At 52.1% G+C, this 26423-nt stretch overlaps 10 protein-coding genes across 10 annotated transcripts; 3 read left to right on the top strand and 7 right to left on the bottom strand.

The window, feature by feature from the left end:
- Positions 1 to 358: 358 nt before the first annotated feature.
- On the bottom strand, positions 359 to 2194 carry EDD37DRAFT_657336 (uncharacterized protein; the record flags this gene model as incomplete). The annotated part of the gene is made up of 1 exon (XM_062818888.1): positions 359 to 2194. The coding sequence occupies one exon, from the start codon at positions 2192 to 2194 to the stop codon at positions 359 to 361; it is 1836 nt and encodes a 611-aa protein (XP_062670754.1).
- Positions 2195 to 3818: 1624 nt separating this feature from the next.
- On the bottom strand, positions 3819 to 5384 carry EDD37DRAFT_608338 (hydroxymethylglutaryl-CoA synthase; the record flags this gene model as incomplete). The annotated part of the gene is made up of 4 exons (XM_062815047.1): positions 3819 to 4872; positions 4907 to 5105; positions 5161 to 5263; positions 5325 to 5384. The coding sequence occupies 4 exons, from the start codon at positions 5382 to 5384 to the stop codon at positions 3819 to 3821; spliced, it is 1416 nt and encodes a 471-aa protein (XP_062670753.1).
- A 1260-nt stretch (positions 5385 to 6644) lies between these two features.
- EDD37DRAFT_562921 (3-oxoacyl-reductase) lies at positions 6645 to 7684 on the bottom strand (the record flags this gene model as incomplete). Its single annotated transcript, XM_062813942.1, has 2 exons — positions 6645 to 7477; positions 7597 to 7684. 2 exons carry the CDS (start codon positions 7682 to 7684, stop codon positions 6645 to 6647), a joined length of 921 nt encoding a protein of 306 aa, XP_062670752.1.
- A 174-nt stretch (positions 7685 to 7858) lies between these two features.
- On the bottom strand, positions 7859 to 9111 carry EDD37DRAFT_664990 (uncharacterized protein). Its single transcript, XM_062819237.1, has 2 exons — positions 8425 to 9111; positions 7859 to 8358 (listed from the first exon to the last, which is right to left on the bottom strand). The coding sequence occupies exons 1-2, from the start codon at positions 8633 to 8635 to the stop codon at positions 8102 to 8104; spliced, it is 468 nt and encodes a 155-aa protein (XP_062670751.1). The 5' UTR covers positions 8636 to 9111; the 3' UTR covers positions 7859 to 8101.
- A 48-nt stretch (positions 9112 to 9159) lies between these two features.
- Positions 9160 to 10389, top strand: EDD37DRAFT_364792 (uncharacterized protein). Its single transcript, XM_062811913.1, has one exon. The coding sequence runs from the start codon at positions 9222 to 9224 to the stop codon at positions 10290 to 10292; it is 1071 nt and encodes a 356-aa protein (XP_062670750.1). The 5' UTR covers positions 9160 to 9221; the 3' UTR covers positions 10293 to 10389.
- EDD37DRAFT_364791 (uncharacterized protein) lies at positions 10390 to 11498 on the bottom strand. The gene is made up of 2 exons (XM_062811912.1): positions 11193 to 11498; positions 10390 to 11141 (listed from the first exon to the last, which is right to left on the bottom strand). The coding sequence occupies exons 1-2, from the start codon at positions 11265 to 11267 to the stop codon at positions 10488 to 10490; spliced, it is 729 nt and encodes a 242-aa protein (XP_062670749.1). The 5' UTR covers positions 11268 to 11498; the 3' UTR covers positions 10390 to 10487.
- Positions 11499 to 11882: 384 nt separating this feature from the next.
- EDD37DRAFT_657332 (Dcp2, box A domain-containing protein) lies at positions 11883 to 14634 on the top strand (the record flags this gene model as incomplete). The annotated part of the gene is made up of 3 exons (XM_062818887.1): positions 11883 to 11898; positions 11960 to 13387; positions 13505 to 14634. The coding sequence occupies 3 exons, from the start codon at positions 11883 to 11885 to the stop codon at positions 14632 to 14634; spliced, it is 2574 nt and encodes an 857-aa protein (XP_062670748.1).
- A 1687-nt stretch (positions 14635 to 16321) lies between these two features.
- On the top strand, positions 16322 to 18781 carry EDD37DRAFT_657331 (glucose repression regulatory protein TUP1; the record flags this gene model as incomplete). The annotated part of the gene is made up of 1 exon (XM_062818886.1): positions 16322 to 18781. The coding sequence occupies one exon, from the start codon at positions 16322 to 16324 to the stop codon at positions 18779 to 18781; it is 2460 nt and encodes an 819-aa protein (XP_062670747.1).
- Positions 18782 to 19479: 698 nt separating this feature from the next.
- On the bottom strand, positions 19480 to 19884 carry EDD37DRAFT_608331 (thioredoxin 1; the record flags this gene model as incomplete). The annotated part of the gene is made up of 1 exon (XM_062815046.1): positions 19480 to 19884. One exon carries the CDS (start codon positions 19882 to 19884, stop codon positions 19480 to 19482), a length of 405 nt encoding a protein of 134 aa, XP_062670746.1.
- A 1168-nt stretch (positions 19885 to 21052) lies between these two features.
- On the bottom strand, positions 21053 to 23713 carry EDD37DRAFT_657330 (uncharacterized protein; the record flags this gene model as incomplete). The annotated part of the gene is made up of 1 exon (XM_062818885.1): positions 21053 to 23713. The coding sequence occupies one exon, from the start codon at positions 23711 to 23713 to the stop codon at positions 21053 to 21055; it is 2661 nt and encodes an 886-aa protein (XP_062670745.1).
- Between the last annotated feature and the right edge of the window lie 2710 nt (positions 23714 to 26423).

Below are 26423 nucleotides of genomic sequence, written 5' to 3'. Positions count from 1 at the left end.
GCGCCGTCAAACGCTACCGTCGCTGAGTATAAAACTTCAAGCTCAACAGTATGAGGTGCTCCCAATACAGATCATTGTTCACCATCCCAAGCTAGCCGCGAATGTTGCTGACAATGTCTCTGATGTAGGAGTTCTTCAAGTCTCTGCGAATTAGTACCCGAACTGCAGATATCTGCTTTATTCCTACCAGTCCAACACTAACATTATATCGTACTACATTTTATGCAAATCTACACATTTTCGAGCGCATCACCAGGATGGCATCGCTTTCCAGATCAATACCAATGCCAACTTCTTTCGTGACGCACAATTCATCGCATCCTGCCTAGGTCTAATCCAGGCAAAGGCGAATCTGATGCTATCCCCTTCTCCCAGCTCTACCACTTCCGCGTTCACCACGCTCCCCTTCCCTCTTATGCCACGGATCGCTAGGCCAGACCCAACCTCTGACAGTCCTTGCTTCCCTCTTTTCGCCCATCTGGGGTTCAGGTATCCACTTGTCCTTGCCGTCCTTGCCCAACTCTTCAACATCACCGTCTTCGTCAATACAGATAGTGCTGCCACCGCTCCCGCCATCCCAGACTCTTGACCTAGACAGCGCACCAGATCCGCCGACGTCCATGTAGCTGCTCGGCTGACCCGGCAATGGAGTGGCCTTGGCAAGCATCAGGAGGTAATACAGAGTCATGGTCACAGTCATTATGATCTCGCCGTTGACGCCCGCCCGCGACATGTCACTGTCCCTTCCAGAGAAAGTCTTGGTTTCGACTGCTTCCGCAACTTCCAGGAATCCAAAGTACGGCTGGTCACGGTCATCGCAGCCAGCCCGGACACACACAAGTTCAATTTCGGTGATGATGAATCCATAGCGGCAACTGTGATCGCGCATGCACTTCTGCAGATGCGCCAAGGTCCGGAGATACTCGACTTTGCGGGCTGGTCCTTCGCGGCGCATTCCAGTATTCCATCGATCAAAGGAGCGCACCAAACCGACGACGCGTCCTCGTGGCAGTCCTGAGAGGGTGCGGTCGTTGTCGCTCGGATAGTTTGCAAGGAAGTGCGGGATGTTTGCGACATTGGAGCTGACACCAGACCCGGTCGGAGTTGGCGCAGGGTACAAGCAGATCGAATTGTTTCCAAGAGACAGCCTGGTAGCAGCATTGACCTTTGGAAAATAGATCTTGGAGATTAGGTTGGCAAGGTCGCTTTCGGATGCAGGGGTCACTGTGTTTGTGTTTGTGTTGGTGAACGGCAGGCATGCTGTGTCGTGCTGGAAGTTCAGCAAGGTGAGTAGGTCCGGAATATGCGACATGGTTTGAATGGAGAACGATTTCCATGGTCGAACATTGCGAACATCCCACCAGAAGTGATTGGTAAGGCCGCGACCCTGCTGGAAGGTAAGATGCCTAACGAGGTTGATTGGCTGCGTGGGTTGGGTCAGGTAACTTAGCATGCTGGTGGTAGACATTGGCGCAATCATGGGTGGTGGGCTCATGGAGCATGTGCGTGAAATGCAGTCCAGGTCAATCGGCATATCAAATGTCCCCTCGAGATTGATGCCCTCGAGGCTAATCACGGGTGGGTCGGGCATGGTTATGTCGGTGTAGGGCATATACGTCGTGGCAAAGAGATCAGGAGAAGGCGTCTCCTGCTCGAGAGACATATATACAGGTAGCTGGCGATAGGTGGGGTAGCCGAAGCGATTCAGGACGCTGTTGTCAATGCTTGAAGCAGATATTGAACGAGAGTGTGTCCTGCCTGGCACGCTCAATTGTGCCTTTGAAAGGCTTGGTGAAGGCATTAGCGAATTCGATCGTGAGTTAGGTGCACTGGACACTGGCGACATCATAGGAATACATTCCGCCGGCTCAGTCACGCTCCTGTACATAGGTGGACGAGTATTCTTGGTGTTGTTGATGGAGGACAAGGTTCGTCGATGCATGGATGGGCGATGCGTCGCACGAGGATCCACGGAGGTATCCTGTGACCTGATCTTTGGAAGCAGTGTCGGGCCATGCTGACGGAGAACTGGCGACCGGTTTGGTGTTGAATTAAGAGTGATTACCGACTCAGGAGAGGTGTCAACTGTGCAGTATGACGATGTTGACAAGTTCCGATTATGACCACGCTGACCTGCAGCGCCCGTTGCCTCTGGAGGCGTGAGGGGTCGATAGTAATAAGGTGCCAACGACATTCTGGAGCTACAGTCAGAATCATCCAACAGACCAGGCACTCAGGCCACAATACTCACATCTGGCGACTTTTGGTGGAAGCGACAAGTAAAGGTTGTGGGGACGAGAAGCCCGCTTCTCGAAGACCACAGAATAGGATGGAAGAACAGCGAAAGCAAACAGTAAGGAAATGGAATACCAATGGTATATGAACCGAGTATTCAGTCTTGCAACTTGGAAGAACGAAAGGCTGAGAGAGCTCGAGGGGAGGGGAGGACCAGGTATAAATGGGCTGGTAGCTATGCGACCGAAAGCGGGCAACGATGAAGCCCGACCAACAATGTCTTGCAGGTCATCATGCAGATGAAACGTGGAGCAACCCGACCAAAAGGCGAGGAAACAAACACGTCGAAGGCATTGTTCGGCAATCCAGATCTTGGATACCTCAGGCTCGGTACCTACCGTGGATCGTGGATCGCGGAGCGCGGAGGGGAGAACGCGCGCCAGAGACGATGGAAACGAATGCACCTATTTCGGGGCCATGGGGAGGTACCTCAGACGTGGTCAAAGTGGCCGGTTGCGTGTAACCAGCTTCGAGATGATTTCATCGTGTCTTACAAGGCAATCTGTGTCGGCGCTTCGTTCACTGTTTCGAGGTAAGGTGAGAACTCCCGGGGCGGCAGTGTTGTCTGACCGAGATATTTGAGATTGAGAGCGTGGCTGAAGGGGACACGAAGCGCGATGCATAAATCCGATGGCATTTCAGATAAGCGCTGGTACGGCCAGCCTGTTTCATTGGCAGTTCTTTTTGAACTGTCTGGCCGGACATGAAACGGTTATTGGTGGCCACGGTTGGCGCCCGTTGCATAGAATAGACGAAGAATACGGAGTAGAAGGGTAGCATCGGTCGACGGTGGCGCAGCAGCAACAATGGAAACACAAAATCAACCACAATTCGAAGCCAGGGGCAAGTTTGCCGACAGAAATACAACACGTCTTGAACGCGCATCTTCCACCAGAGAAACACGAAACTGACGCTATACACACGTGAGTCATTGATATACCCTGATACAGCAGACACGACTATCTCACGAAGTTCGCACGGCTATGTCCTCCCAACCTCTTCGTTTACATGCACTCTGCACCGTCTGCATCTTTAGGCCTTTGACCTGCATCGACCGGTGTCTTTCCTCTTGCTTTCAATGGCCGTTATGGCCAGCAGACCTCACCGCATGTTTCAGGTTGCTGTTCATCGAGGTGAAAGAGATCTTCTACTGGCCGACCTCAGGCTGACGATTGCTGCATGATGCAAGAAGTAGACTACTCCTGCACATTGCACCTGTTCCAGGCCCGACGTTCCCGATGACGAGAGAGCTACACTGCAGGTAGACATACTTTCTGCTGATCAATTAATGCTCGAATTTGCTCCCAAGGGAGACCCTGGCTCCATTCCCATATGTACAATGTTCATGCGAGGTTCAAAGCAATTATCTTTGCTCGACCACCCAGTAGACACACACTATTAGTGCCCAAACCCTCTCTCAAAAGGTAGTTTGGCTCGCCGGCCAATCCAGATTCAACGCCACCATCTGAAACAGCATATCCGCTGCAACTATGACACAATATCTTCTCCTCCCACTCATTCAATCATGCCTTGACTTCGTATTTGCGACGGAACATGTTATCAACCTCGGTCAGATAGTAAGTTCCTGGCGCGAGATCCTCAACCTTGCCGGCCGGCTTGAAGTCTTTCTTGAGATGGGCCTTTTCACGCAGCATGCACATTTCATCATACACTTCTGGGGCCACGACCCGGCGAGCATCCAGTCGTTCTTGTAGGTTGAGCTTGTCTGACATCTCGGTGGTATCACCAACCACCTTGAAGCTGAACAACGAACTAGCCAAGCCACTGCCGTAGCTGAAGATACCTAGTCTCTTGTCCTGCAACGTCTTGGGAGCAATGTTGCAGATAAGCCCAACCAGTCCGCCATACACGCTGCCACAGTACATGTTTCCACACATGGTGGCAACTTGGATGGCCGGCTGCACTCGTTCAGTGAATCGCTTTTTCGTAAGACCCATGAAGGTCTTTTCAACATTCTTGTCTGTCAGCGAAGTCTGATAATCGATATCTCGCAGCTCAGGTGCGACCTCCTTGAATTGGGGGTGAGTTGGATCGCTCAGGAAATCATTGTAGAGCAGGCGGGCGTAAGATTTCGAGACGAGCTTGCAAGTAGGTGCATGAAAGGCCATGTAGTCGAATCGATCCAGTGGAGCTTTCTCGTCCTCTTTTTTGTGCGCACCATTTCCGTTTACTGCGTGGCCATTAGCTTTTGCCTTGAGTGTTTGCTCCCTCGCATTGTATGCTTTGTAGCATGCGTCGACAGCCTCTGTGTAGCACTTGAGCGAGAACTGGCCATCAACATACGGATATTCACTGGTGAGATCCGGCTTGTAGAAGTCATAGGCATGGGTGATGTATGAACCACGTAGACCCGGTTCGAAGGCAATAGGGGCGTCAGGTCCAACCAACATGGCAACGCAGCCAGCACCACCAGTAGGACGAGCATTGCCCTTCTTGTAAAGAGCGATGTCACCAGAGATAACAATGGCGTCTCGTCCGTCCCATGCAGAAGACTCGACCCAGTTCACAGAGTTGAAGAGTGCGTTCGTACCACCACTAGGTCTTGTCAGTATCGCACTGCATGCAAGGCACACGTTTGAATGAGACTTACTAGCAGGCATTGTAAGAGTCCACTCCTTCGACGTTGAAGTTTCCGGACTTCTCAAACAACTGCATCAAGACAGACTTGACACTCTTGCTTTTGTCGAGCATAGTCTCTGTGCCAACTTCCATGCGTCCAATGTTCTTCAGGTCGATCGAGTACTTGGAGATGAGGCTTGTGAGGGTGGTGAGGGCTATCGAATAGATGTCTGGACGCAGTCGGTCAGTATGTGATACAAGAATTTCCACGTGCGCTTTCCTCACCTTCTCTGTCGTCGCAAAAGGACATTTTGGTCTGACCCAGACCAATGGTGTATTTTCCTGCTGAGACGCCATCGAACTTCTCCAGCTCGCTCTGGTCGACACACTGCAAGGATTGTCAATACGCAAAGTCCTACCAACTACTGCTTTCCTATCGAACCGCGTACCTGACTGGGGAAATAGATCTCAATGGCTTTAATGCCGATATTCTGCGGTCGTGTGGCCATGTTTGCGACTTTGTGGGAAAGAAAAGGTTGGCGTAGAGGGTGTTTCTGAGACAGTGTAGTCGACCACTCTATCTCGTGGGTTCAAGGAGGGGTTGGCTTTATGAAGAGGTAGCGGTGAAGGAGGCGGCGATCTGTGGAGGCGCGTTCACTTTTTTTGGGCTGCTCGAGTTGCAGAGTCGCAAGTCAAAAAGAAGAAGCTGTGTAGGTGATACAATGGGTTCTGAAAAAGACCGTGGCTACTACAATAGCAATGATAGACTGTTAAGTACTGTATCCGCCAACACTTCAAGAATGGCCGCCCAGAAATTTCGTTTGATGGAACCTGAATTGTTGAACGGAGACGAAGATCTGGGTCTTCCGCTAGGTAGAAGCTGCCAATCTTAAGGTTTAGGACGTGCTTAAGTCCCTTTAGATCTGGGAGGCGACCAATGGCAAACCCTTATCTACGGGCGGTGAGTTGCTCAACGTGAGGTGGTGTCATCCGGCAAACCGTTCCTGCATTTCTCCCGGAAAGGGGGGCCACTCACGGGCCTTTCGTAGGGTCCTATCCGTCACTGACAATGTGGCACCATATGAGATCTCGAGTTCCCGATAACGCCTTGATCAAAGACATATTAACTTAAGTTGATATGGTTTGTGGTCGCCTCTGGTCCATGAGGCTGAGCACATGCTGGGATGATTTCTACTTCCTTATGGAATCGTTTCTACATTTTGGGCTGCCTGTTTGAACTGGTCACGCCACCAGTTTCCCGATATTGCTCTCGGTGGTCATGTTAGGCTGTGCCTGAATGCTCCTAGGTGCGGTATCTCATACCGAACGACATCGTTTCCAGAGGAGGATAGGATTGACGATTGAGCCAAGACAATCAAGTGATCTCCATGCAGGTTCGTCCCAAGAGCCAGTGTTTTGTACTTCTAGATATCGAGCCATCTATCTATCGCCTTTACCCGCAAGCCTGTTTCCCGGAAAAGTGGCACGGTCTGACCAGTGTCGCTCGTCAGGTGCAAATGAGTATTGTTTCTTATTGTCGTCTCGAAGTCCTTCGCACACAACGATAGAGCTTTATGGATTGTCAGAAAGGAAGTCATCAGCTCCATTGTATATCCCTACTGGCTTGCTGTCAAAGCACCCGTTGTCGCGAACCCTGCAGAACTTCAATTTTGATCGGTCGATGTACTGCCCTGTCAGACGGTGCCACCTTTTCTGAAAATCGGCCTGCCAGATCGCCGGTTGAGCAATGCCACCTGACCACGTCGCTCTTAGTACGACGATGGAAGCACACTGAGTCGACCACCATCGGTCACGACCGTACAGCCATTGATATAGGCGCCAGCACGGGAACAGAGCCACAGGATGACTCCCGCCATATCTTGCTCGTCGCCCGTTCTTGTGGCCGGAACGACATCTTTTGCAAATGTGCCTTCCACGTTGTGGGTTTCGACTTTGCCTTGAGCCTTGTACATGCCTTCCGTCATCTCCGAGAAGTACAGACCAGGTGCAATTACATTGACACGAATGTCGTAATTAACGAGAGCCGTAGCAAGCTGTTTCGACATATGCATCACCGCGCTCTTGCTCGGCCCATAAGAGAGGTTCCCCAGGACGTTTCTGTTGTATCCGCCGATGGAGCCCGTAGTGATGATCTGAGGCCGTGGCTTGAAGTTCTCCTCAGTCGGTTGTGGCCTCTTCTTGTTTGCTTCAGCGAGTAGCGGCAGGAACGCGGCAATGGTGAAGTGTACGCCAGTAATGTTCACAAGGTATGTCGAGTTGACATCTTCTGGTTCTGGGGCCCACATGTTCTTCGCCAACTGCTCAATGCCAACGGGCTTTCTCTCCGAGTCCAATACCGGTACAGATGGGCCAGATATGCCGGAATTCGCGACGAGCACATCGATCGAGTCCACTTGTGCTTTGACCTTGTCGTAGCATTGCTGCAACGATTCCTTTGACGTGACATCGCCGACCAGAGGTATTATCTTGCCTCCTGGTACGGATTCGGCAGTCTCCTTCAATGCAGCTTCTCGACGTCCAATGATGAAGACCTTCGAAGCTCCATTGGCTGCAAGTGCTCGTGCCATCATCCGGCCCAGCCCTGGAAGAAAAGTATATTAGATATGAGCCCGTAGACCACTCAAGACAACAAGCATAAAAGTCGCTGATGAAATGGGGTCAGGAGGCGAGATCACGCCTCAGTGGAAGCATCGTACTCACCAGAGCCGGCTCCAGTGATGACAGCAACAAGGCCATTGACGTTGAACAAATTCCCAGCCTCAATCTTGGGTATATCTGCGGAGGACATTCTGTCGATATCGGTTGAGATCAAGAAATGTCTGGAGCCCGCTGGCAGGTGGATGACTCGTAGCTTTGTGCGATCTAACGTCGAGAAGGGGCCTGCTGATGGGAAGAAATGATTATCAATGCTGTATGGAGGGGCACCATGTTGACGTGCGATATGTCGGGCTTCGTCCGTTTAAAGCCGGTTCCGGACTTTAACCGTGTGGTCACTCCTCGATATGGCTATAGGAACTGAGACCTTTTAACTCGTCGCGAACAACACACTGCAACGAAACGTATATGATAACATCAGGGCCGTCTTTCGTTACTCATACAAGCATTACATAGCATCTATCGATCCACAACTCTCCGCCATCCGCCCTGGCGAGCAAAGTAGGGCATAGCCAGTTTTGTCATGTTTCTTGACTGATGCTTCCCAATTCTAATGTCTTCCAAACCCCATTTTGCCCTTGAGTTTGCTGAGTTTGCCAGGCTCATAGGTCTCTCCACGATCACCGCTAGTCTGGACGTGCGTTCCATCAGGAAGCGAACCTGGACTGAGTTCACGTTCTTCTACCGGAGCCTTAGGTGGGGGTTTTAGTTGATCTCGTCCTCGCTCTTCCGCACCCTTGCCAGAAGTGAGTGTTGTTGATGCGTCGGCGCTCGATGTGGTAGTGGAACCTGGGTCGGTTGGGTTTTCTAGAACACGAACACCTCGTTAATGGAAAGTCATAGATGGATTGATGGCAGGAAGTCCATGCTTACCTGGAGCATTTCCGCCATCATAAGGTTCGGTCGTTGTGCCTTTGCCTTGGATCCCTGATGGGGGCTCTTCGCCAGTCCGTACTGGATCTTCTGCATTGCCTTGATCATACGGCTCCGTGACGGTGCCTTTTCCTTGCAGACCTGAAACCGGCTCTTCACCTGATTGCGTTGCGCCTTCGCTGGTGACGTTCGCATAGATACCCTCAGGCATATTGGTGGCAGGTGGTGTTGATGCTCGATAGGAGAAATAGTTAGCGAGCGGATAGAATGGGCAGAGGTAGTGTGGCCTGTGTGGGAATGAAGTACGAGTGAGTTAGGCAACGTTCGTCAGGTCACATTAATATGCGGTCACAATTCTTGTCTGGCTGTCCCCTTGTCAAGGTTGCAGTTCGAGGGTCTTATCATGCTGCAAGATCGGGCTTCCAAAGCCAAGATCTTGGTCTAATGGACAGCAGCAGCTGGCGAGCTTCAAAGTCAGACGGTACGTCATGAGCACGCGAAGTGGGTGCCGTTGTCAAGCTCCTCCGAAGTAAGGGTGCAGCGAGGGGCTTGCCTATGGACCAGCTTAGGCGCGACGAGGACGATCGCAGTCACTGAAGGCCAATCGGGCCCCCAATCTAATACTGCCATGGGGGTTTTTGCCTTCGTCTGGGTGCAAGCCACCACATGCCAAGGCTTTCTGCAGGCACCACATGGCAATCTTTTCGAGAACATCTGCTGGACTTTCCATCTTCGGCGGACTGTGCAACTAAAAACCCAGTATCAGCAATTTTTTCTCGACCCGGGGGCGGTCGACCATGACATCTGATACGTGTGTCGACTGTCGCGAGCGTGACGCCAGCGTCAATATCCGGAACAGGCGGTTATGCGCAGCCTGTTTCAGTCGATATGTGACCGGCAAAGTTGCGAAGCGGATGGAGTCTTATCGGTTTACAACTCTCTCACCAGACCAGAAGCGCCGACTATTTCTACCTGTGTCTGGTGGCATCTCCTCCCTCGTCCTACTTCAGATTCTTGATGATCAGCTTCAAAGGCAAATTGCGAAGCGCAATAGAACAGCATACGATATCGTCGTAGCTCGCGTGGTGCTTCCCGGTGAGCAAGACCAGCCGATTGACGCGAAATGGTATGAAGACCTGAAGACGAGCTTCTCAAAGCATACCTTCCTGCCTTTGCTTGCGCTTCATAATGTACTACGTCTTGACAGCAGGATCGTCCAGGATCTCGAATGCCTCGGACTTGCTCGAAAAGTGAATGAGTCAGATGAGGAATTGTTCGACCGCATAATGTCCTCGACTACTTCAAACACAGCTCGATCAGATCTCCGATCGGTTTTGATGCAGCGCCTTCTGGTGGCAGCTGCCAAAAAAGAGGATTGTGAGGGCATCCTTTGGGGCCATTCTGATACTCGTTTGGCCGCATTAGCACTTGCAGACGTCGCCAAAGGTCGAGGTGGGTCTGTTTCCTCCGCGATCGCTGACGGCCCGTCGATGTACGGGATCGGTTTCAACTATCCGCTGCGTGAGCTCTACGAAGCTGAACTGCAGACATACGGTCTTGTGGCATCCGAGCCGCTATTGCAAGAGGTGGCCGATCGCGCGGCTCCTGTGCAGGCTCCAGCCAGCATACGCACGACGGCTATAGACGACCTTCTCAGTACCTACATTACCTCCCAGGGCGAGAAATATCCCAGTATCATGGCTAATGTGGTTCGAACAGCGAGTAAGCTCGAAGTCAGGAGACCGGATGGCACAACCGCTGCTTGCCGTTTCTGTGTTATGCCGATGAGGGGGCAACTGGGTGGTCAGACCAGAACAACAGACCTCTGTTATGGGTGTCAGAGAATGAGACAAGACATCAGAACTTGATTACATTGTTCACTATCGAGGGCTACAAGGCTACATACTACAGAATGATCCACGAAAAGGCACTGGACACAGAGTGGAGGAAGAATAAAGTCAAATTGAGTCGCTCAATTTTAACGGAACGCTGGTACTAGGTATCATGCTGTATAAAACGCCATCCCCGTCACAATCGAACTCCAAGTCAGTATTTCCTGCAAATTAACGAGTTCGAGCCGGCATTGGCGGTGGCGCTCCCTCTCCACGCTCGACGTCGGCTGTGCGGTCGCGCTGCGCTCTTCTCGCGTCGCGTTGAGAGGTGTATCTCGGTGGTGGACCATTCTCCGCGTTCAACCGCCCCTCTTCACCCTGGTAATCGTACTCATCTGGCAAACTCGGATCTGCGATGTTGGCTTGCGGAGTCCCCTTAAGCCTCTTCCTGCCACGTTCCCGCAGCTCTTTCTCAAGCAAAACCACATTCTTGGTGTTACACTTGAACACCGCGTCTGCGATATCTCCGATAAAGGGTATCAAGCCAATTCCAAAGTCAACAGCCATGTTCAGTAACATGCGCATCTTCAGAGACTCTGGCAATCCTCCCTCGACCGAGCAACACGTGCGGTATACCATGTAGGCCAGGGCAAGATCCATAGCGTCTCCTAGACCTGGGATTAAGCCAATGATTGCGCCATAGCCAAATCTCGTGCCGCAAAAGTTTCCGAGTGACAGGTCGATGTGGTAGGCTCTTCTCTTTGCCTTTGTCAGGATTTTCTCTTCTTCAGGTGTCAGGCCCGGCGGAAGAGCCCTGCGCTGCTTCTTGGTGGTCTTATAGAGGCCTCCGAGTCTGGTTGCTGGGACAGTCTCGAAGTAAGGATCCTAGAAAGAACGATCAGTAATGACGACAGCGCTGAATAATAGACAACGTACCTGGTGACCATTTTGGTTGGCCACATTCTCCTTGAAGAATCTTTTGGCCACAAGCTTCGCTGCGTAGGAAGTCATGATGGAAGAATAGGAGGTTGTGCTTGAAGATGGTAGGGAGATTTCGGCTTTGGGAAGAGGCTGCGAAAGATATAGGTCCCAAGTCTGTTTACAAAGAGGTGGAACAAAGGATAGTTCCGGCGTTTTATGACACGGCTCGGTTTTCCGATTCGAACAAAGCCAAACGAACCATGTCACGACGAGCTTGGCTCGCGTAAGGTCGATTGGAATTCGGACAATTCAAGCTGATCATGCATATTAACGCTGTAAATCTTGCTTGCCACTCAGAAACATTTTGGCGACTTGCGCGCGCCTACGTCACTGTTTTGAGCATCAGCTTCAAAGGACAGCAACTAAAAATGCACCAAGCCAATCATTTTGTCATCAGCCACAATTTCACAGCCACGCATAGCCACAGCGCCTCATCTGCTCCAAGACAACACTCTTTCGGCGCAGTTCCCTTGAGTTGCACACATGCATACGTTTACCCGAACACGACAACACTATCAAAACTCGACTGCCGATCTGGACGTGTGGCTGAGCACATTGCCCTCCGCTTGGTCCAGTCCAGGCCTTCCAGTATTTGAGCATTAGTGGAAATGAGTAGACACCGAATCATACACAGGAACACTAGCGATGCAGCTGGAGGACTGTAAGACCGAGAGCCCTTGGGCAACAAGGCTGAAATCATGCTGACCACGACCGCCATGCAGGGTTGGATGACCTTTGTGTCCGATTCATCATCAATCTACCACCGGAAGAACTTCAGTCTGTAGAGCGAATATGCTTCCAAGTCGAGGAAGCACAATGGTTCTACGAAGACTTCATTCGACCACTTGACCCTTCGCTACCTTCCTTGAACCTGCGCGCATTCAGTCTGCGAATCTTTCAGCACTGTCCGCTATTCGCACAATGGTCCGCACAACATCATACCACCGCCTTTGCGGAGTTCCTGGCCTACAAGTCTCGCGTGCCAGTGCGTGGAGCCATCATGCTGAACCAAGCCATGGACGAAGTTGTCCTCGTCAAAGGCTGGAAGAAGAGTGCGAACTGGAGTTTTCCGCGGGGTAAGATCAACAAGGACGAGAACGACTTGGACTGCGCCGTGCGAGAAGTCTACGAAGAGACGGGCTTCGACATTCGCGCAGCAGGTCTTGTGAAAGACGAAAAAGACATGAAATATATCGAAGTGACGATGCGAGAACAGCACATGAGACTATATGTCTTCCGGGGAGTCCCGAAGGACACGTATTTCGAACCAAAGACACGGAAGGAGATCAGTAAGATTGAATGGTACAAGCTGACGGATTTGCCAACACTCAAAAAAAGCCGCCAACAGGAGGGAAGTGGTACAGATCAACCAGCCCTCAATGCGAACAAGTTCTACATGGTAGCACCTTTCTTGAACCCGCTGAAGAAATGGATTACCCAGCAACGGAAGAAAGAAAACCGTTATAGCTCGCATTTGGCAGCGCCACCTATGATTGCTGAGCAACTGAGTACCGAGGATGACCAAGATATCGATTTTGCTGGCGCCGGACTGCCAGCAACGGTACCCCAGATCATCAGTGACCTACCCGAGGTCACGGCGCCAGCTACAGCAGATCCCACCGCGCACCTGAAACAAATGCTCAATATTGGATCTAGTCAGTCTGAGCGAGCAGGAGTTGTGCCACAACCAAGTCATATGCAGGACGTGGATGCCGAGAAGTCGAATGCTTTACTGGCCCTTTTACGCAGTGCACCCCGAGGACAACCCCGTCCTATACCTCAAACTCCACTAGAGCAGATTTCTGCACCGCCTCAGACACAAGAATCGCCGCACGTTTCTCATATACGTCCGTCGCAATTGCTACATGCTCACCCCCCTCCAACATTCCAGCCACAACCTCAACACTCTATCCAGCCGGCTTTCTATCGTCTTGAGCATCATCCTACGGAAGCTCCGCTTCCTACGACTTCAATGACTGCTCCATCAAGACTCCAGCCGTCGAGTGGGCCATATCAGAGAACGGTCGACCCAGAGCTTGAGCGGGAGATTGAGAGTCGCACATATCAACCTTCTGCACCTCCAGCCAGTGCTTTACCCAAATTGACGAGCCATACCAAATCGCTTCTGGAAGTTTTCAAGGCCAAGTCAAGTACACCAACAGCATCCGCTGCTCTTCCAGACCAAGGGCTACTTGAGCTTCTCTCTGGAAAAAGGTCAATGCCAAGGCCCGAAGTGCATCAACATAACAATACTGCTCCGACGGCAGGCTTGTTTGGCGGGCCACAGAAAGTTCAAGCTCCAATCGAAAACAAGCCACCGGCAAGTTTGGGCCCACCTCTACCAATCAGCGCGAGTGAACAAGCTGCCATAGCAGCTACAGCACCCGCTGGACGTCCCGTCAATGCGCGACAGACGTCGCTGTTGGAGCTTTTCAAGCCATCATCGAAGCCAGAGCAGGCGAATGTGGCTGGCTCACAAAACCAACTGCCGGTCGAACTAGCGGCGACAACTACTGCATCGCCTGCGTCGAAGAAGGTGGAAGGTAATAAGAACGAGCTGCTCTTGGCTCTGCTGAAAAAAGGTGGTCAACAATCTTCACGAGAGGCAGCTTCTACCAGCCACCCATCGCCTAGAGAGGGCGAGACCTCTGCAACGATCAACGGGCCACTCAACCAGCCTGAGTTCGAAGCTATCTCACGACCGCACCGGCATGTTACCAACGAGCTGAGGCGCAGTCCCCTTACCTCGAATCGCACCTTGTATGACCCCAATCAACCAACTCCTGTCAAGATCCTGGCGCGTCCAGATGAGTCACGCCAACAGCAGGCTCCTCGTTCGCCGAAAGGTATCAAGGCACCCCCCAAGAGGACGGCGAGAGAAAAGACTACGGTAAAAAGTCAGAGCAAACCATTCCAACCTCAGATACTTCGACGGCCCCAAACGGCTGAATCATCCGAGCCAGAGCCTACGGGCAGCGAGGGAACGAGTCAGCACGCCGTCTTAGCAGACGCTGTGCCATCGCCACCTTTGGTCACAACCCCTCCTGAGATCAGTGCGAGACCATCATTCAGTCGACAGGCATCCCAAACACCAGCGCAGAAACAGGCTTTGCTTTCATTGTTTGGCGGAGGACCTGATACTACGCCTAGAGCAACAACGGCGCAACCGGGCTCTGGAATAGTATCACCACTCAGCACAAGCCAAATCATGAATGGGGAGGTTCCGTTGTCTGCAATGGAACCCCTCTCCACTCGGACATCACGAGTTGGAAGCATGGCATCCATCGGAAGCGGACCTGCAACCCATCGTCTACCTAGTGAGAAAAGACAGACGGGAGCGGAGAACAAGGCGTTCCTGCTAGGATATTTGGGAAGAATCGCTAGTCAAGGAAGCTGACAAGGCCGGTTCCAGAAGCTTGCCATGTGGCATGCGGCTGCAACAGCGATACAAATCCGGCTTTGTAGTCAATAAAAACTGCGCTCTTCCTCGGGTCAACTTAGTCGCCGAGTCCCGTAACTCGTGATGGGTACCTGACCACTACGCTGAAATTATTTGCCCACTCCAAAAGTTATGTAAGAATATGCACAAGCATTAACAGGTAGTGCATCGGATCTGGCTTTCATCCTGCGAGAATCGCGAAATCTGGGCCTGGTGTCCGTACATATTGCTACCGATGCAGCAAAGAGGGTCAGGTCGGTGTCCGCCAAGTACAACGGTAGAAGGTGGACCAGAATCATCTCGCAAATCATGACCTCAGCAACAGGCTTGCGAGCAAAAGAGCGCTCTTTTGTACTGGACAGTGGGGCATATCTTCACATCGTGTTACCTCTCGGCAAGCAGGAAAGATGGTGACTTGAGTGACCCGCCGAGTGAGGCCACCATTTCAGGTCAGATGCATTATTATTATTATTCTCCGCAGGCTGGCAGGAGGCGTTTTCAACCGGGACCCATTGAGTGGTGGTGAATGGGTGCTTGGATTCCCATGCCCAGATCGACAAGCCTTACGCGGCCATAGTGGAAGCAGGAAATGGATATAATGTCTTGGTAGAAAACAAAACCTGGATCCGTGGGATTCTGCTGACATTGGTTCTTGCATTCTGTTTGGTATTTTTGTATGAGTGCCCCTCGTGTCAAGGTAGCCTTCAATGGCAGAGGTTGCCCCTCCACGGCCCAGTCGAGGTCCAGGCACAAATGTTTCAACAGTCGCCGAGGCTGTTGCGGCGGCGCGGGCGGCCAGGAACAAAGACCATGTCGCACACCAACTTTCCCTCGTTACAGTCAGCACTACCAGCGACAACAAAGCTACTAGTATCAGCCAAAAGTGTACGTTCTACAACACCCAATGGATTATGTGAAGCATCACTCAGCCAGAGCGATTGCCTACTGCGGCCAACCTTGAGCGGCCAGAGCCGCCAGAGGTGCATACCCTCTACCGTCTACTGGAATGTCCAGGCCGTTGGTTATGCCATCATCAATGCTGACTATGCTTCGTGACTGTATTCAGACACCCCACCCTCAAATACGAATGTCGTCCGCAACGCCTCCCAAGGCCACGGTTCAGGCCTGAAGACAGCAGTCTCTGCCAATATGAGTCCTGTCCTTGGCTCGCCTGAGCCGCAGGCGCCCGGCTCTGAATATGTCCTCGATCCAATTTCAAGGGTGCGCTCAGATCCCCCATTGTTCGCTTGATAACTTCTCTCGTGCTCACTCTCGATCAGCAAATCCTAGAGCGCACTCAATCTCACACCAGGCTGCCGCCAAGTTCGCAAGGCGGTGTCAATGCGGACTCCGGTCTATCCGAAGATCAGTACTCGGCAGCAATGGGTTCCGACCCGGGGTCTCTGCGGAGAGTTGACAGTGGTGCTAGTAGCAGGTTGAGCAAGGACAAGAAGTGAGTTGTACAAGATTACGGGCGGAGGAACAACACAACAAGTCTCCGTCCCCTCCGTTTCCCGCGCATGGTCAATGTCGCCCTCCTACCTCCTCGTTGACCCTGTACCCATCGCAGCCTTGCCGGCTATGCGATCGACAAGGCTGACGTATATGGCTGCTCAGGAAAGGTGTGTCGTTCCTAAGCCGGATAATGGGCGGCACCAAGAAGCGCGATTCGCTTGACCTTCGCGACGACAATGCTTCGGAGATGGCTGAGGATCGTTCCGCCGGCGTCGAGGCCGAAGTCTTCTCACAACCGGTCGGCTTCATACCCAAGTTTCCGGCTCCTCCACGATACATCAAAGTCAAGGCGCAGTATAGGAAAGAGAAGGATTTCGACAGGCTCTTCTTAGCTCAGATACTGCTGGACACTCCGAAAGGAAAGCCTCGGAAGATGTCGATCGACTCCAGGATACACGATATTGGTGAAGCTCCCGCGGCCACCCCCACCGCTTCGACCAAATCGGCGAACTCCGCCATATGGGCAATGGAGTTCTCAAAAGACGGAAGATACCTTGCTGCTGCTGGTCAGGACAAGAAGCTGAGAGTTTGGGAGGTCATTGCGAGCATCGAGGATCGTGATGTGGAAGAGAAGCTCTCCGAGTCCGAGAACGATGGGGACAATATCAAGCTCAATGCGCCAGTCTTTAAGAGCAAGCTGGTCCGCGAGTATGACGGCCACACGTCGAGTATCTTGGATCTGAGCTGGAGCAAAAACAACTTCCTACTTTCTTCATCCATGGACAAGACCGTCCGCTTATACCATGTCACCAGGGCTGAGTGCTTGTGTGCTTTCAAGCACAATGATTTTGTGACCTCGATTCAGTTTCACCCTCGCGACGATCGATTCTTCTTGGCTGGCTCCCTAGACTCGAAGTTGCGCCTGTGGAGCATTCCAGACAAGAATGTGGCGTACTGGACCCAGGTGCCAGACATGATTACTGCTGTGGCTTTCACCCCTGATGGCAAGACCGCTATTGCTGGCTGTCTCAACGGGCTCTGCATACTTTATGATACGGAGGGTCTCAAACCACATTCACAGATACACGTTCGATCCGCGCGCGGGAAAAATGCGAAAGGGAGCAAAATCACTGGCATCGACACCATCGCGTTACCTCGAGACGGCGGTCTTCCGGATGTGAAGTTGCTAATCACCAGCAATGACTCCCGAATACGAATGTACAACCTGAAGGACCGAACGTTGGAGGTGAAATTCCGTGGAAACGAAAACTCTTGCAGTCAAATACATGCCACATTCAGTGACGATGGTAAGTATGTGATCTGTGGGAGCGAGGATCGGAAGGTATATATCTGGCCCACCTCAGTCAACGAGAGGCCGGATAATGATAAACGTCCGATGGAAGTGTTTGAAGCTCACTCGGCGATTGTCACGACGGCGCTGTTAGCCCCGGAGTCGACTCGAAGGATGCTTGGATTGTCAGGAGACCCAATATACGACCTGTGCAATCCACCGCCAGTAACACTGGTCAGTAGGGCAGACTCGGTTATCTCGTCACGTGCCCCGACGAATAACAGCGACGACAAGCACGCTATAAGCGAGAAAAGGCTATCGGGATCACCCAGACGTGCACCTGGAACTCCGGCATATCTCTCCCGATGTTCTCACAGAGGTGGCCAAATCATAGTAACAACAGATTATACCGGACAGATCAAGGTATTTCGACAGGACTGTGCGTTCCAGAAGCGAAAACATGAGTCCTGGGATGCAGGCTCGACATTTTCCAAAAAGGTACTCGGTCGCAGCGGATCTGTAGTTACAGGAAATTCTGCAACCTCATCAACACGGCGAAATTCAATGGCCTCGAAGAACCCATCCACCGATCGGATCTTGAGCTGGAGAAACTCTGTCAACGCGACAGAAACTGCCAATGGTGCTTCCGCCAGTTTGTCTGATATCCGGAAAACACTCGTTGATGAACAACGTACACGTAGCGCATCGCCCAAGAAATCGCTCGCCCACCGCCTCTCAATACGCAAAAGGTCGTCACAGGACAAACATGGACTCTTGTCGCCGACATCTCCAGCCCATTCACCACTTGGTCAGATGCCGGATAGGCCGTCGATATCGATCCAGTCACCCACGGCCGAGTCACCGGGTAGTTTCCACTCCGTGCCGCAGCAGAAGACGCCAAATTACGAAAAGCACCTGGGCCAGGAGCATCTGGTGCCTATCAAGACCAACCCCAGTCCTTCGGATCTTCCTCGAAACGACCCACTCCTTCTGATGGACCAACAGTCTTATATGGGGTGGGATATGCGGAATACGATGGTGCCCATGGCGAAACATGCTCCCCGGTCACCCGGGCTGTTGGGACCAGATGGGAACCCTCTGTCACGGGCGAACAGCTACGTGAGCCAGTTGTCTAGTGAACTTACTGGTTCGGAACCCAATAGTGCCAGTGCTAGCGTGCACGACATGGATGGCGACGATGAGGGAGAACGCAGCCGCAAGTCCCGCGCAAGACGGCGGAGTACTCCTGAGAGTGATGGCGATTTGCGCTGTCGAAAGTGCCAGAATAGGACTTTCAAGGCCACTATGACGGACAAGGGTCAGACGTTTCGGTGTAAGAAGTGTGGCACCGTCGTGTAGTACGCGAGGGATGTCTGATTGAAAATGCCAATGAGCAATGTCAGCGACGGCCTGGACGAAGAATATGACCCAGTATATATTACCTTCCAAGGTCTTGTATAATACAGATATGATATACACGTGTACGAACTACATCAATGACTAATATCCCCGTCTACTCATGTCCATGGCTGAATGCAAAACAGTCTATAGACATGCAGTTTGTTAAGCATGTTTACATCTCTGAGTCGGGAAAACAGTCGTACGAGCCCTGCAACAACTCATCTGGGAATCTTGTTTTACTTGCGTCAGCTTCAATATACAGAGTACCTTGTGAGTGTTGTATCTCTGCGGTTTCCTAGATGTGCTCATTGTATTTCATGAGAACAACCAATTTTTTTTTTCTTGGAAAGGGGCGAAGGTATGCACACGAATCAGACGCATAGAAACAGTGACGTGGGAAACATTGACAAGAAGGATTTCGTGATTTCTGTCTGCTTTCCGACCAGACCAGACTATCGCCTGTCCATATCTATCTGTGTTCTTGTGCTTTCAGTCAAACGTTCATCCATGTCGCTCCTATCGAATGTACACAATTTCTTTGCTGTCTGTAGGCTTTCTCCTAGTCCCCAACTGAGCGCAAGTCTCGCATCGAGGCGCATCGTATGTCAAGATAGCTGAATCCAAGGAAAAACCTAGGGTGGCGAATGTCGAGCTGCTTACAAGTTGGCTCGGATGGCCTTCTCGAGAGCGTGCTTGTTGGCACCGACGACCTCGCCGACCTTCTCACCGCCCTTGAAGAGCATGAAAGTAGGCATGGCTCTCACACCGAGCTCTTGAGCAACGTCGGGAACCTCATCGACATCAATCTTGTAGAAGTCGACCTTCTCTTTGAAGTCGGGGTCCTCGGAGAACTTGACGACTTCGGGGGCGATGACCTTGCAAGGGCCGCACCAGGTGGCGAAGCAGTCGAGGACGACGAGCTTGTCGGCGCCGAGAACGGAGGTCTGGAAGGAGGATTTGCTGTGAATTGGGTTAACACCATATCTTCTTTTGGGGGCCTGCTCTTCACGCAGCTTGGCTTGGTGGTAGGCTACGTACTCTGCGAGATTGTGGACACCCATTTTGTTTAGGGTCTGTGTGAAGTTATTAGGTCGGGTTGTGGTGAAGGAGCGAGTTGCTGATGCGACTGCTGTTCTTTGTCGAAGTGGGGCTGCTTTGGTAGCTGATAGTGATGCTGTTTGGACAATGCGCTGGAGCTTGGTGGACGACAAGCGGATTGATGCAGCCACGGCGAAGGTATTTATGTGCAAAAGGTGAGTTGTGTTGTTTGTGTAGATGGAAGATGCTGGAGGAATGGAGTGTGAAAGAAATCAGGAGCGATTTGACTTATTAGTGTTTGAGGTGATGATGACGGTATCGCTGCCGGTGAAGAAGGCGTCAGTCAGTCAGGCTTAGAAATGCAGAAACCCTTCGGGAGTACTAGGTGGGAGCTGTGCAAAGGCGCAGGCGGGAGGGAATTGACTCTTGAGAGGGACAGGCAAAATGCGGGACATTGGCACAATGATTTGAATTGACATGACGCCATAAGAATTGCCCTCATCCTACAGAATCTTACCTAGGTAGTAGACCCTCACAATTTGGAATTCAGTCACGTCACGTGGTTTCAGAGCACTTGTTACTTGCCGCTATTGTCGCAGCCTGATGAGTGATCAATATGCACATTCCAGCAATGCAACACCAACGACGACAATATTCAGCCAGAGCAGACAATCCCATTTTGCCAACGGCCTAGGTGTTTCTAAAATCCAGCTTTGACTGTATGCAACGATACAGATATGCTCACACCAATAATGTACCGCATCAATTGTGATACATGCATCATTCCAATTCACCACGGCCCGAGCCAGGGAAAGGGAAAGTAAAGGGATGGTTTGCGATATTACATATTCTCTTCTCTCTTCTAACGTATTTGCATAACACAGCCCGCTCAGAAATTCAAGTTTTCGCTGCTCGCAACTCAATTGCTCAACTGTACATGAATCTTTTCAACGCTCAAAGGGGCTCAATTCATCCAATATTTTCTCTTCTCCTCCACAATTTTAGGACGAGTATAAGGAGCGATCTGGTGGGTATCTTTTTGTATCATCAAGGTCGTTGTTTCTCAGATCAGAAGTCCCGTATTGTTTCGTGTGCCACTGGATACGTTCTGCAAGTGAAACCGAAGAATTGACAAAGGAAAATGTCATCATCAACGCCCGTCGAGGGCAGGCTCAATATATGTGCCGGTGCTTACTGCTCAAATTGGATACCTGATGCCCTTGGAGACCTTGGAGTTTGAGGCAAACCTGGACTCCGTTGTGGTCCGTCTGAGTGGACTGACGATGCTCGTCGGATGTCCAATAGTCGTGCACTTCCAGCACTGATGTGTCGTGCATGTCCCTTGTACTCCACGCTCCGAGCTCGTAGAATCGGTGCCTCTTGCAATTCAGCTCCTGGCGTCTCCGCCCCAAGTGCTTCCATATCACTATCCGAATCATCTTCGTCCGAGGTCGACTTTCGGGATCCTTCTGGAGAGTCGTTTCCATATTCCTTCAAAAGTCCCTCTTTCGATTTGGCTCGATTTGCCTGGCGAACCACGGTTGCCTGTCGCCCAAGACCTGCATGCCATGTCTCATCGTGGGCATGACCTGCAGGCAGAGGAGGTACTTCAGGCACAGGGCTCTGCTGGCGCTCCCTTTCGAGATCAATCACAGTACTGCTTGCTCTCCGCATTGCCGAATCAGCTGAATCTCGGCGCACATCAGGGCCTGGCGTCAACGTGTTGAGGTATTCATCCTGGGCAAGTTCGTCTTCTTCTGGGTCAAAGGATCCTGGGACGGCATTTGTTGGGAGAGATGACTGACTCTGTCGGAGCGGGTGACTCATTCCTCCCGAAAGCCTTTTGGCAGGTCTGCCAGATAGCCAGGAGGCTTCCGAATCGACTGATGCTAATGACTGAGACACAGTCACGCCATGGTGCACTCCCATACTCGCATCCATCTCCATTGATCGTGACCTGCGAGGATCGCTCGGTCCTCGATCCATGGCTGCGTTACTTGAGGCTGTAGCCAGACTCCTATCATCGAGAGTTCCTGATTGCGATTGTCGAATGAGATGTTGAGGTCCCCCAATTTCGGGACCAGTCGTGGCTTCTGGCGACTGGACGCGAGAATCGGGCGGAGAAATGGGAAACTCGGGTAAGTCTTCACGGAATTTGGACATTGTCCGCTGAGGGACGCCGGAAGAATCCGATCGCCGGAAGGTCCGAGGTACAACGACAGGGGGTGGCTGTTGTTTGCGGGCGAACGACTCCCTAGAAGTGTTGGAAAACTCAGACGGAGTGCTCCTGCCTCGATCAGTGGCACCAGGCTTCCGCCGTGTACCTCGCTTGAAGAAGCTGGTCCAGGAACTCAGCTGCCGCTGGCTACTTTGATCGGAGGCGCGTCTCTCAGATTGACCCTGCTCCGGGATGTCTGGTGTAATTTCGCGACCCAGGGCGGAGGTTTGTGAGAAGCTCTGACGATCCGATGGTCGCTGGACAGGCGATGTGGGCGGGGAGATCGTTGTTGCATGAGAAGGCTGCTGGTTCGTTCTCATCTCGACGGGCGATACCGTCCGCAGTGGCGACCTGACTGGCACTGCCGGTCCTTCGTCATCCTCATGTGCGAATGGATCAATCATAAGATCAATGTCAGTCTCATCTTCGAACGGATTTCGAATGACATTGTTGGTAGGTCGTGACCAAGCTCGAGGAACCTCACTCTCTTCATATATCTCTGGTGCCCTTCCTCGAGGACTGGGGGATACTCGGGCTGCTGCTGCGGCGTGCGAGGTTTCAATACCGCTCTCCACTGGTGGCCCGCCTCGTCTCTCACCACCACCTGTTCCCGGGCCGAGAGGAGACGATGTTGTTTCTTGGAGTTGGCGACCCCGCAGTTCTTCTTCTCGTTGCCTATCCGCCTTGCGTTGAAGCTTGCGTTGGAGACGTTCTCGCTCAGCTGCTTTCTTCTTGTCATGACGCCGTTGGTCCCTCTCCATCAGCTCCCTCAGACCGCCAGCGTCAAGATCGTCGGCTAGTTCATCAATCCTCTTTCTGGATGTAGGCGCCTCCTCCTCAATGGCTTTCTCCACCGAAGGTTTTATCCTGGCAGGCTGCTTTCCCGCCGATGTTCGGGGGTTGCTGATGTAGGTGAGTGTGGGCCGCGGGCTGAGCGCAGCGAGGATACCAATCTTGAAAGAGGCCGCATTTTCCACATCTTCAGACTCTTGTATGACCTCTGGCAAAGGTAGTGTGACCTTGGAATTTGGTCGCTTGAATTTTCGATTGAGATCCCCCGGAACTTCCTTGGTGTCGCGCCGCAATGGTCCGGATCCAGAATAAGAACTTGGGCGTCTTGAAAGCTGATCAGGCGAACTCATGGCGCGAATCTCCCTCTCACGGGCATAGTCCTCTGCCTTGCGCTTGCTAGACTTTCTCCGCGTAAGTGTCGGGTCATATTGTCCGCGCTTGGCCAGGAGGGTGGGCGCTTGGGGTAGAGCAGTAAAGTCTTCAGGTCCAATGCTCGATTTGGACAGCGGGTTTTGGGAGTACACATTCGATCCAGAATCAGTTGGTGCGCCAGTTGCTGGACTTTCCCTTTTATTCCATGGTTCGGTTCCAGAGACTGACGTGGTTTGCGAACGGGAGACATTTCCAGATCCACTCGGTATTCTTTGTTTTGAAAGTCGTCGAGGTCCTTCTTGAGGGCGTTTGTTTTGACCTCGAGCCATAGCGTCCAAGTCTTCAGACGCACTCAGGCTCGCCTCTGCCCTGTTGTTAGTTTTCCCTTCCTCCGCGGATGGAGATGACTCTTGACGTTGATTATGACTTGTTCGGCCTTTCTTACGTCCACCAAAGGGCCAAAATCCCATGCTGAGCCCAACGGTGGCGGACGGTTACGCCAATCCTAAGCAGGACACGGTCAAGGGACGTAGTTGAGTCGGGGTGGAGGATCGCAAGGCTGGATTGGAGACATCAACGACAACGGGTGTGGCGCAAGTATAGGAAAAGTTGAAGAGGGCGTGCTTGATTGGAGCGCAGGTCGACTGGCAACGCAGGCAGGGCAAAAGAGTGCTGTGCTTGTTGTTTTGCAGACGGACACAATGCGCTGCGTAGTCGGTGGCTCTCAAGGGTCTGACAGACGTCTCGATGACGGGAGTTATGGGGTATCCAAGGGTGCACGTGGAACAAGGCTGGAATGAGCGTCGGCTAGTAACTGCAATGTATCGGAGGATTGGTACAGTGACCTTCTGGATGCAGATAACTTGTTCAATGAGAGTGAACAACCAAGAAGGCAAAAATGTGATGGAAGCGAATTCGAAGCAAGCGGTTTTGACGGGCTCTGTTGCTTGAAGGGTGGTGGTGGTGGTGGTGCAGCGAGTGACGCAGTAAAGATGATGTCGAAACCAAGAGGCGAGCGGCAGGCCCAGGGCGGGTGATGGCGAAAGAAAGAAGACCCCAAGAAGAGTAGACGGGGGGTGCTAAGAAGGGGCTTAAACTGTTATTGTTCAAGTGCCCAGTGCCGGTGGACCAACTGGATCCCCCAAGTACAGGCGAGGGTTTTTTTGCGGTGCTTAGCAGCAAGCCACTCAGTTGTGGGCGCTGCTGGACTCTGGAGCCAGCAACACTGGCAGTTGGGATCACAGATTTCACAAGAGCCAAGGTAACCCGAAAGAAGATTGTCCATCAGCAGAACCATGCATGATTGCACGAGGGACACGATCAGAGATTCACAACAGCTGTGGCTGCACGCATATTGGTCACCCGCCACCTGTCTGGCAATATCATCCCAATCATGGCGTCCTCTTGGAACTAGCCAGTCCGAATTCGAGGATGCGGATTTTCTCCTTCGGTCGCTCCCTTACTTAGAGCTGGCTCCTCTCCAGTTGGCTAAGATCATCACCGATCATCACACTTTTAGCTTCTTTCTTCTCCGTCCCGAACTTCCTGCTACTGATCCGACGCAAAAAGGGTTTACGACTGAGGTGCCAGCTGCAGGAGGCAGGGAATCATACTGCGAATCCTTCTGCATGGGTGTACACGCGACTGCACAAGCGTCATATCGAGCGGAGCTTAACCAGCGTCTGAAATGCAAGGAACACAGCAGTACCTTGACAAGGCACAAGTACCACGCCGGCCATAGGGTGGCCGCAAGCAACAATGGGCACCGCAGACCCTCGTTAAACGTACGGAATACTGCATATGAAGGAGAAAAAGCCCGGCCAAGTGACATGCAAAGATGCGCGGGGGATCACTCTTGTCCGCACAGCTCTTTGTGTCCATGACGGTTGACCTTGAGGCTTAATCAGTGTCTCCTCATAATGACGTCCACAAGCACATGCAGATCCGGTAGACTGTTTATCAACCTGTTCCGTCCTAGGCTCGACGGACTTGAGATAGCTTGTCCAGGTACCCGTGGCCGAGTCATCTTGCTCCACGTTTCGAGTCGACTTCCAGGTCCTGACGGATAGGACACTCCCTTTTGGCGATACCCAGGGTACATGATCCTGAGACCCAGTCATGTATCGATCTTGTCCCTTCTCAGCACATGTCTTAAACTCGACAATCCTGTTCGAGGGAGTGCTGATCTATTTCGGTTACAACGAACAATGACATCGGCACCACCTGCCACGCCAGCATATCCCAGCCTGCCGGATGGCACTTCAATTATACAGGGCTACCCATAATAACTACAACACATTCGAAACATCGTGCTGAGATTTACTGTCAAGAACCCTGGACCTCATACTCGTAAGAGCGTGTACTATCCAAGTAGCTCGTCGGTTGTGGCGTTGCACCGGAGCATTTTGACCGTCAGCGGCGCTCTCGGGGCGTAGCGGGCATGCTGTTCGTTCCTGTCGGTAATCTCTCGATAGGCGAGTCACAAACGGTCGACAGCAGTGCATCTCCCCAAGACTGGCAGCCTTTCGCTGTGAGTGAATAGTCTTTGAGGCAAATATCAGGCTGAGCGCCACGCTTGTTCATCCGGAAAATTATTGCTTGCATGCCCTGCTCTGTGTGGCTGGGAAAAGGTGGAGGGCGATGACGAATGATGATTGTTCAATCTAAACCAAACAGCTTTTGTGGGCGAGACTCTCAGTTCAAACGGGTACAGAACGAGGACGCAATCTCACGATGAGGAAATGACAGGACATCGATCCCTCCGGCTTTCACGAGGTAGGCTTGACCTGGAGTACATTGACTGATTTATTGCTCTCTGTGCTGCTCGGGGTCATTTTGTTCGAACCTAATTCAAGCAGAGTGCTGGCTGAGGTCGAGGTGCCCTGCGACTAATGCAACCTGCTTTGCACTTATGGCGTTTGGACCGAGCCCAGACATGAGGTAGTATCAGCAACCTCACGAGCAGGACGTTGCACGCCGTGAAGATCGACCCGATGGAGCACTTGCAATGACTAACGAGGTCGTCTGAAACTCGTCAATGGAGCGCGAAAACGGCACTCGCGTGCGCCCGATACAAAATGATTCTGGTTCCTGAACAATGGAAAGGCATCCATGAACAGCGCAACAACTTCAACCTCGTTTTGGGACTGAAGCGATACAGGTGGCGCTTGTTATGCTGGA

The sequence above is a fragment of the Exophiala viscosa genome, assembly GCF_022695815.1.
Source record: "Exophiala viscosa unplaced genomic scaffold EDD37scaffold_4, whole genome shotgun sequence".
In the NCBI taxonomy this organism is placed as follows: Eukaryota; Fungi; Ascomycota; class Eurotiomycetes; order Chaetothyriales; family Herpotrichiellaceae; genus Exophiala; species Exophiala viscosa.
Note: the sequence above shows the minus strand (reverse complement) of the source record. Positions and strands in the feature narration are given on the sequence as shown.

Bases quoted from the DNA above. Each gene is read 5' to 3' on its own strand.
- EDD37DRAFT_664990 (XM_062819237.1), bottom strand. From the start codon at position 8,635: ATGCCTGAGGGTATCTATGCGAACGTCACCAGCGAAGGCGCAACGCAA. The intron at 8,359-8,424 runs GTAAGCATGGAC...TTCGTGTTCTAG, and splicing joins TGATGGCGGAAATGCTCCAG to AAAACCCAACCGACCCAGGT.
- EDD37DRAFT_364792 (XM_062811913.1), top strand. From the start codon at position 9,222: ATGACATCTGATACGTGTGTCGACTGTCGCGAGCGTGACGCCAGCGTC.
- EDD37DRAFT_364791 (XM_062811912.1), bottom strand. From the start codon at position 11,267: ATGACTTCCTACGCAGCGAAGCTTGTGGCCAAAAGATTCTTCAAGGAG. The intron at 11,142-11,192 runs GTACGTTGTCTA...CGTTCTTTCTAG, and splicing joins CCAACCAAAATGGTCACCAG to GATCCTTACTTCGAGACTGT.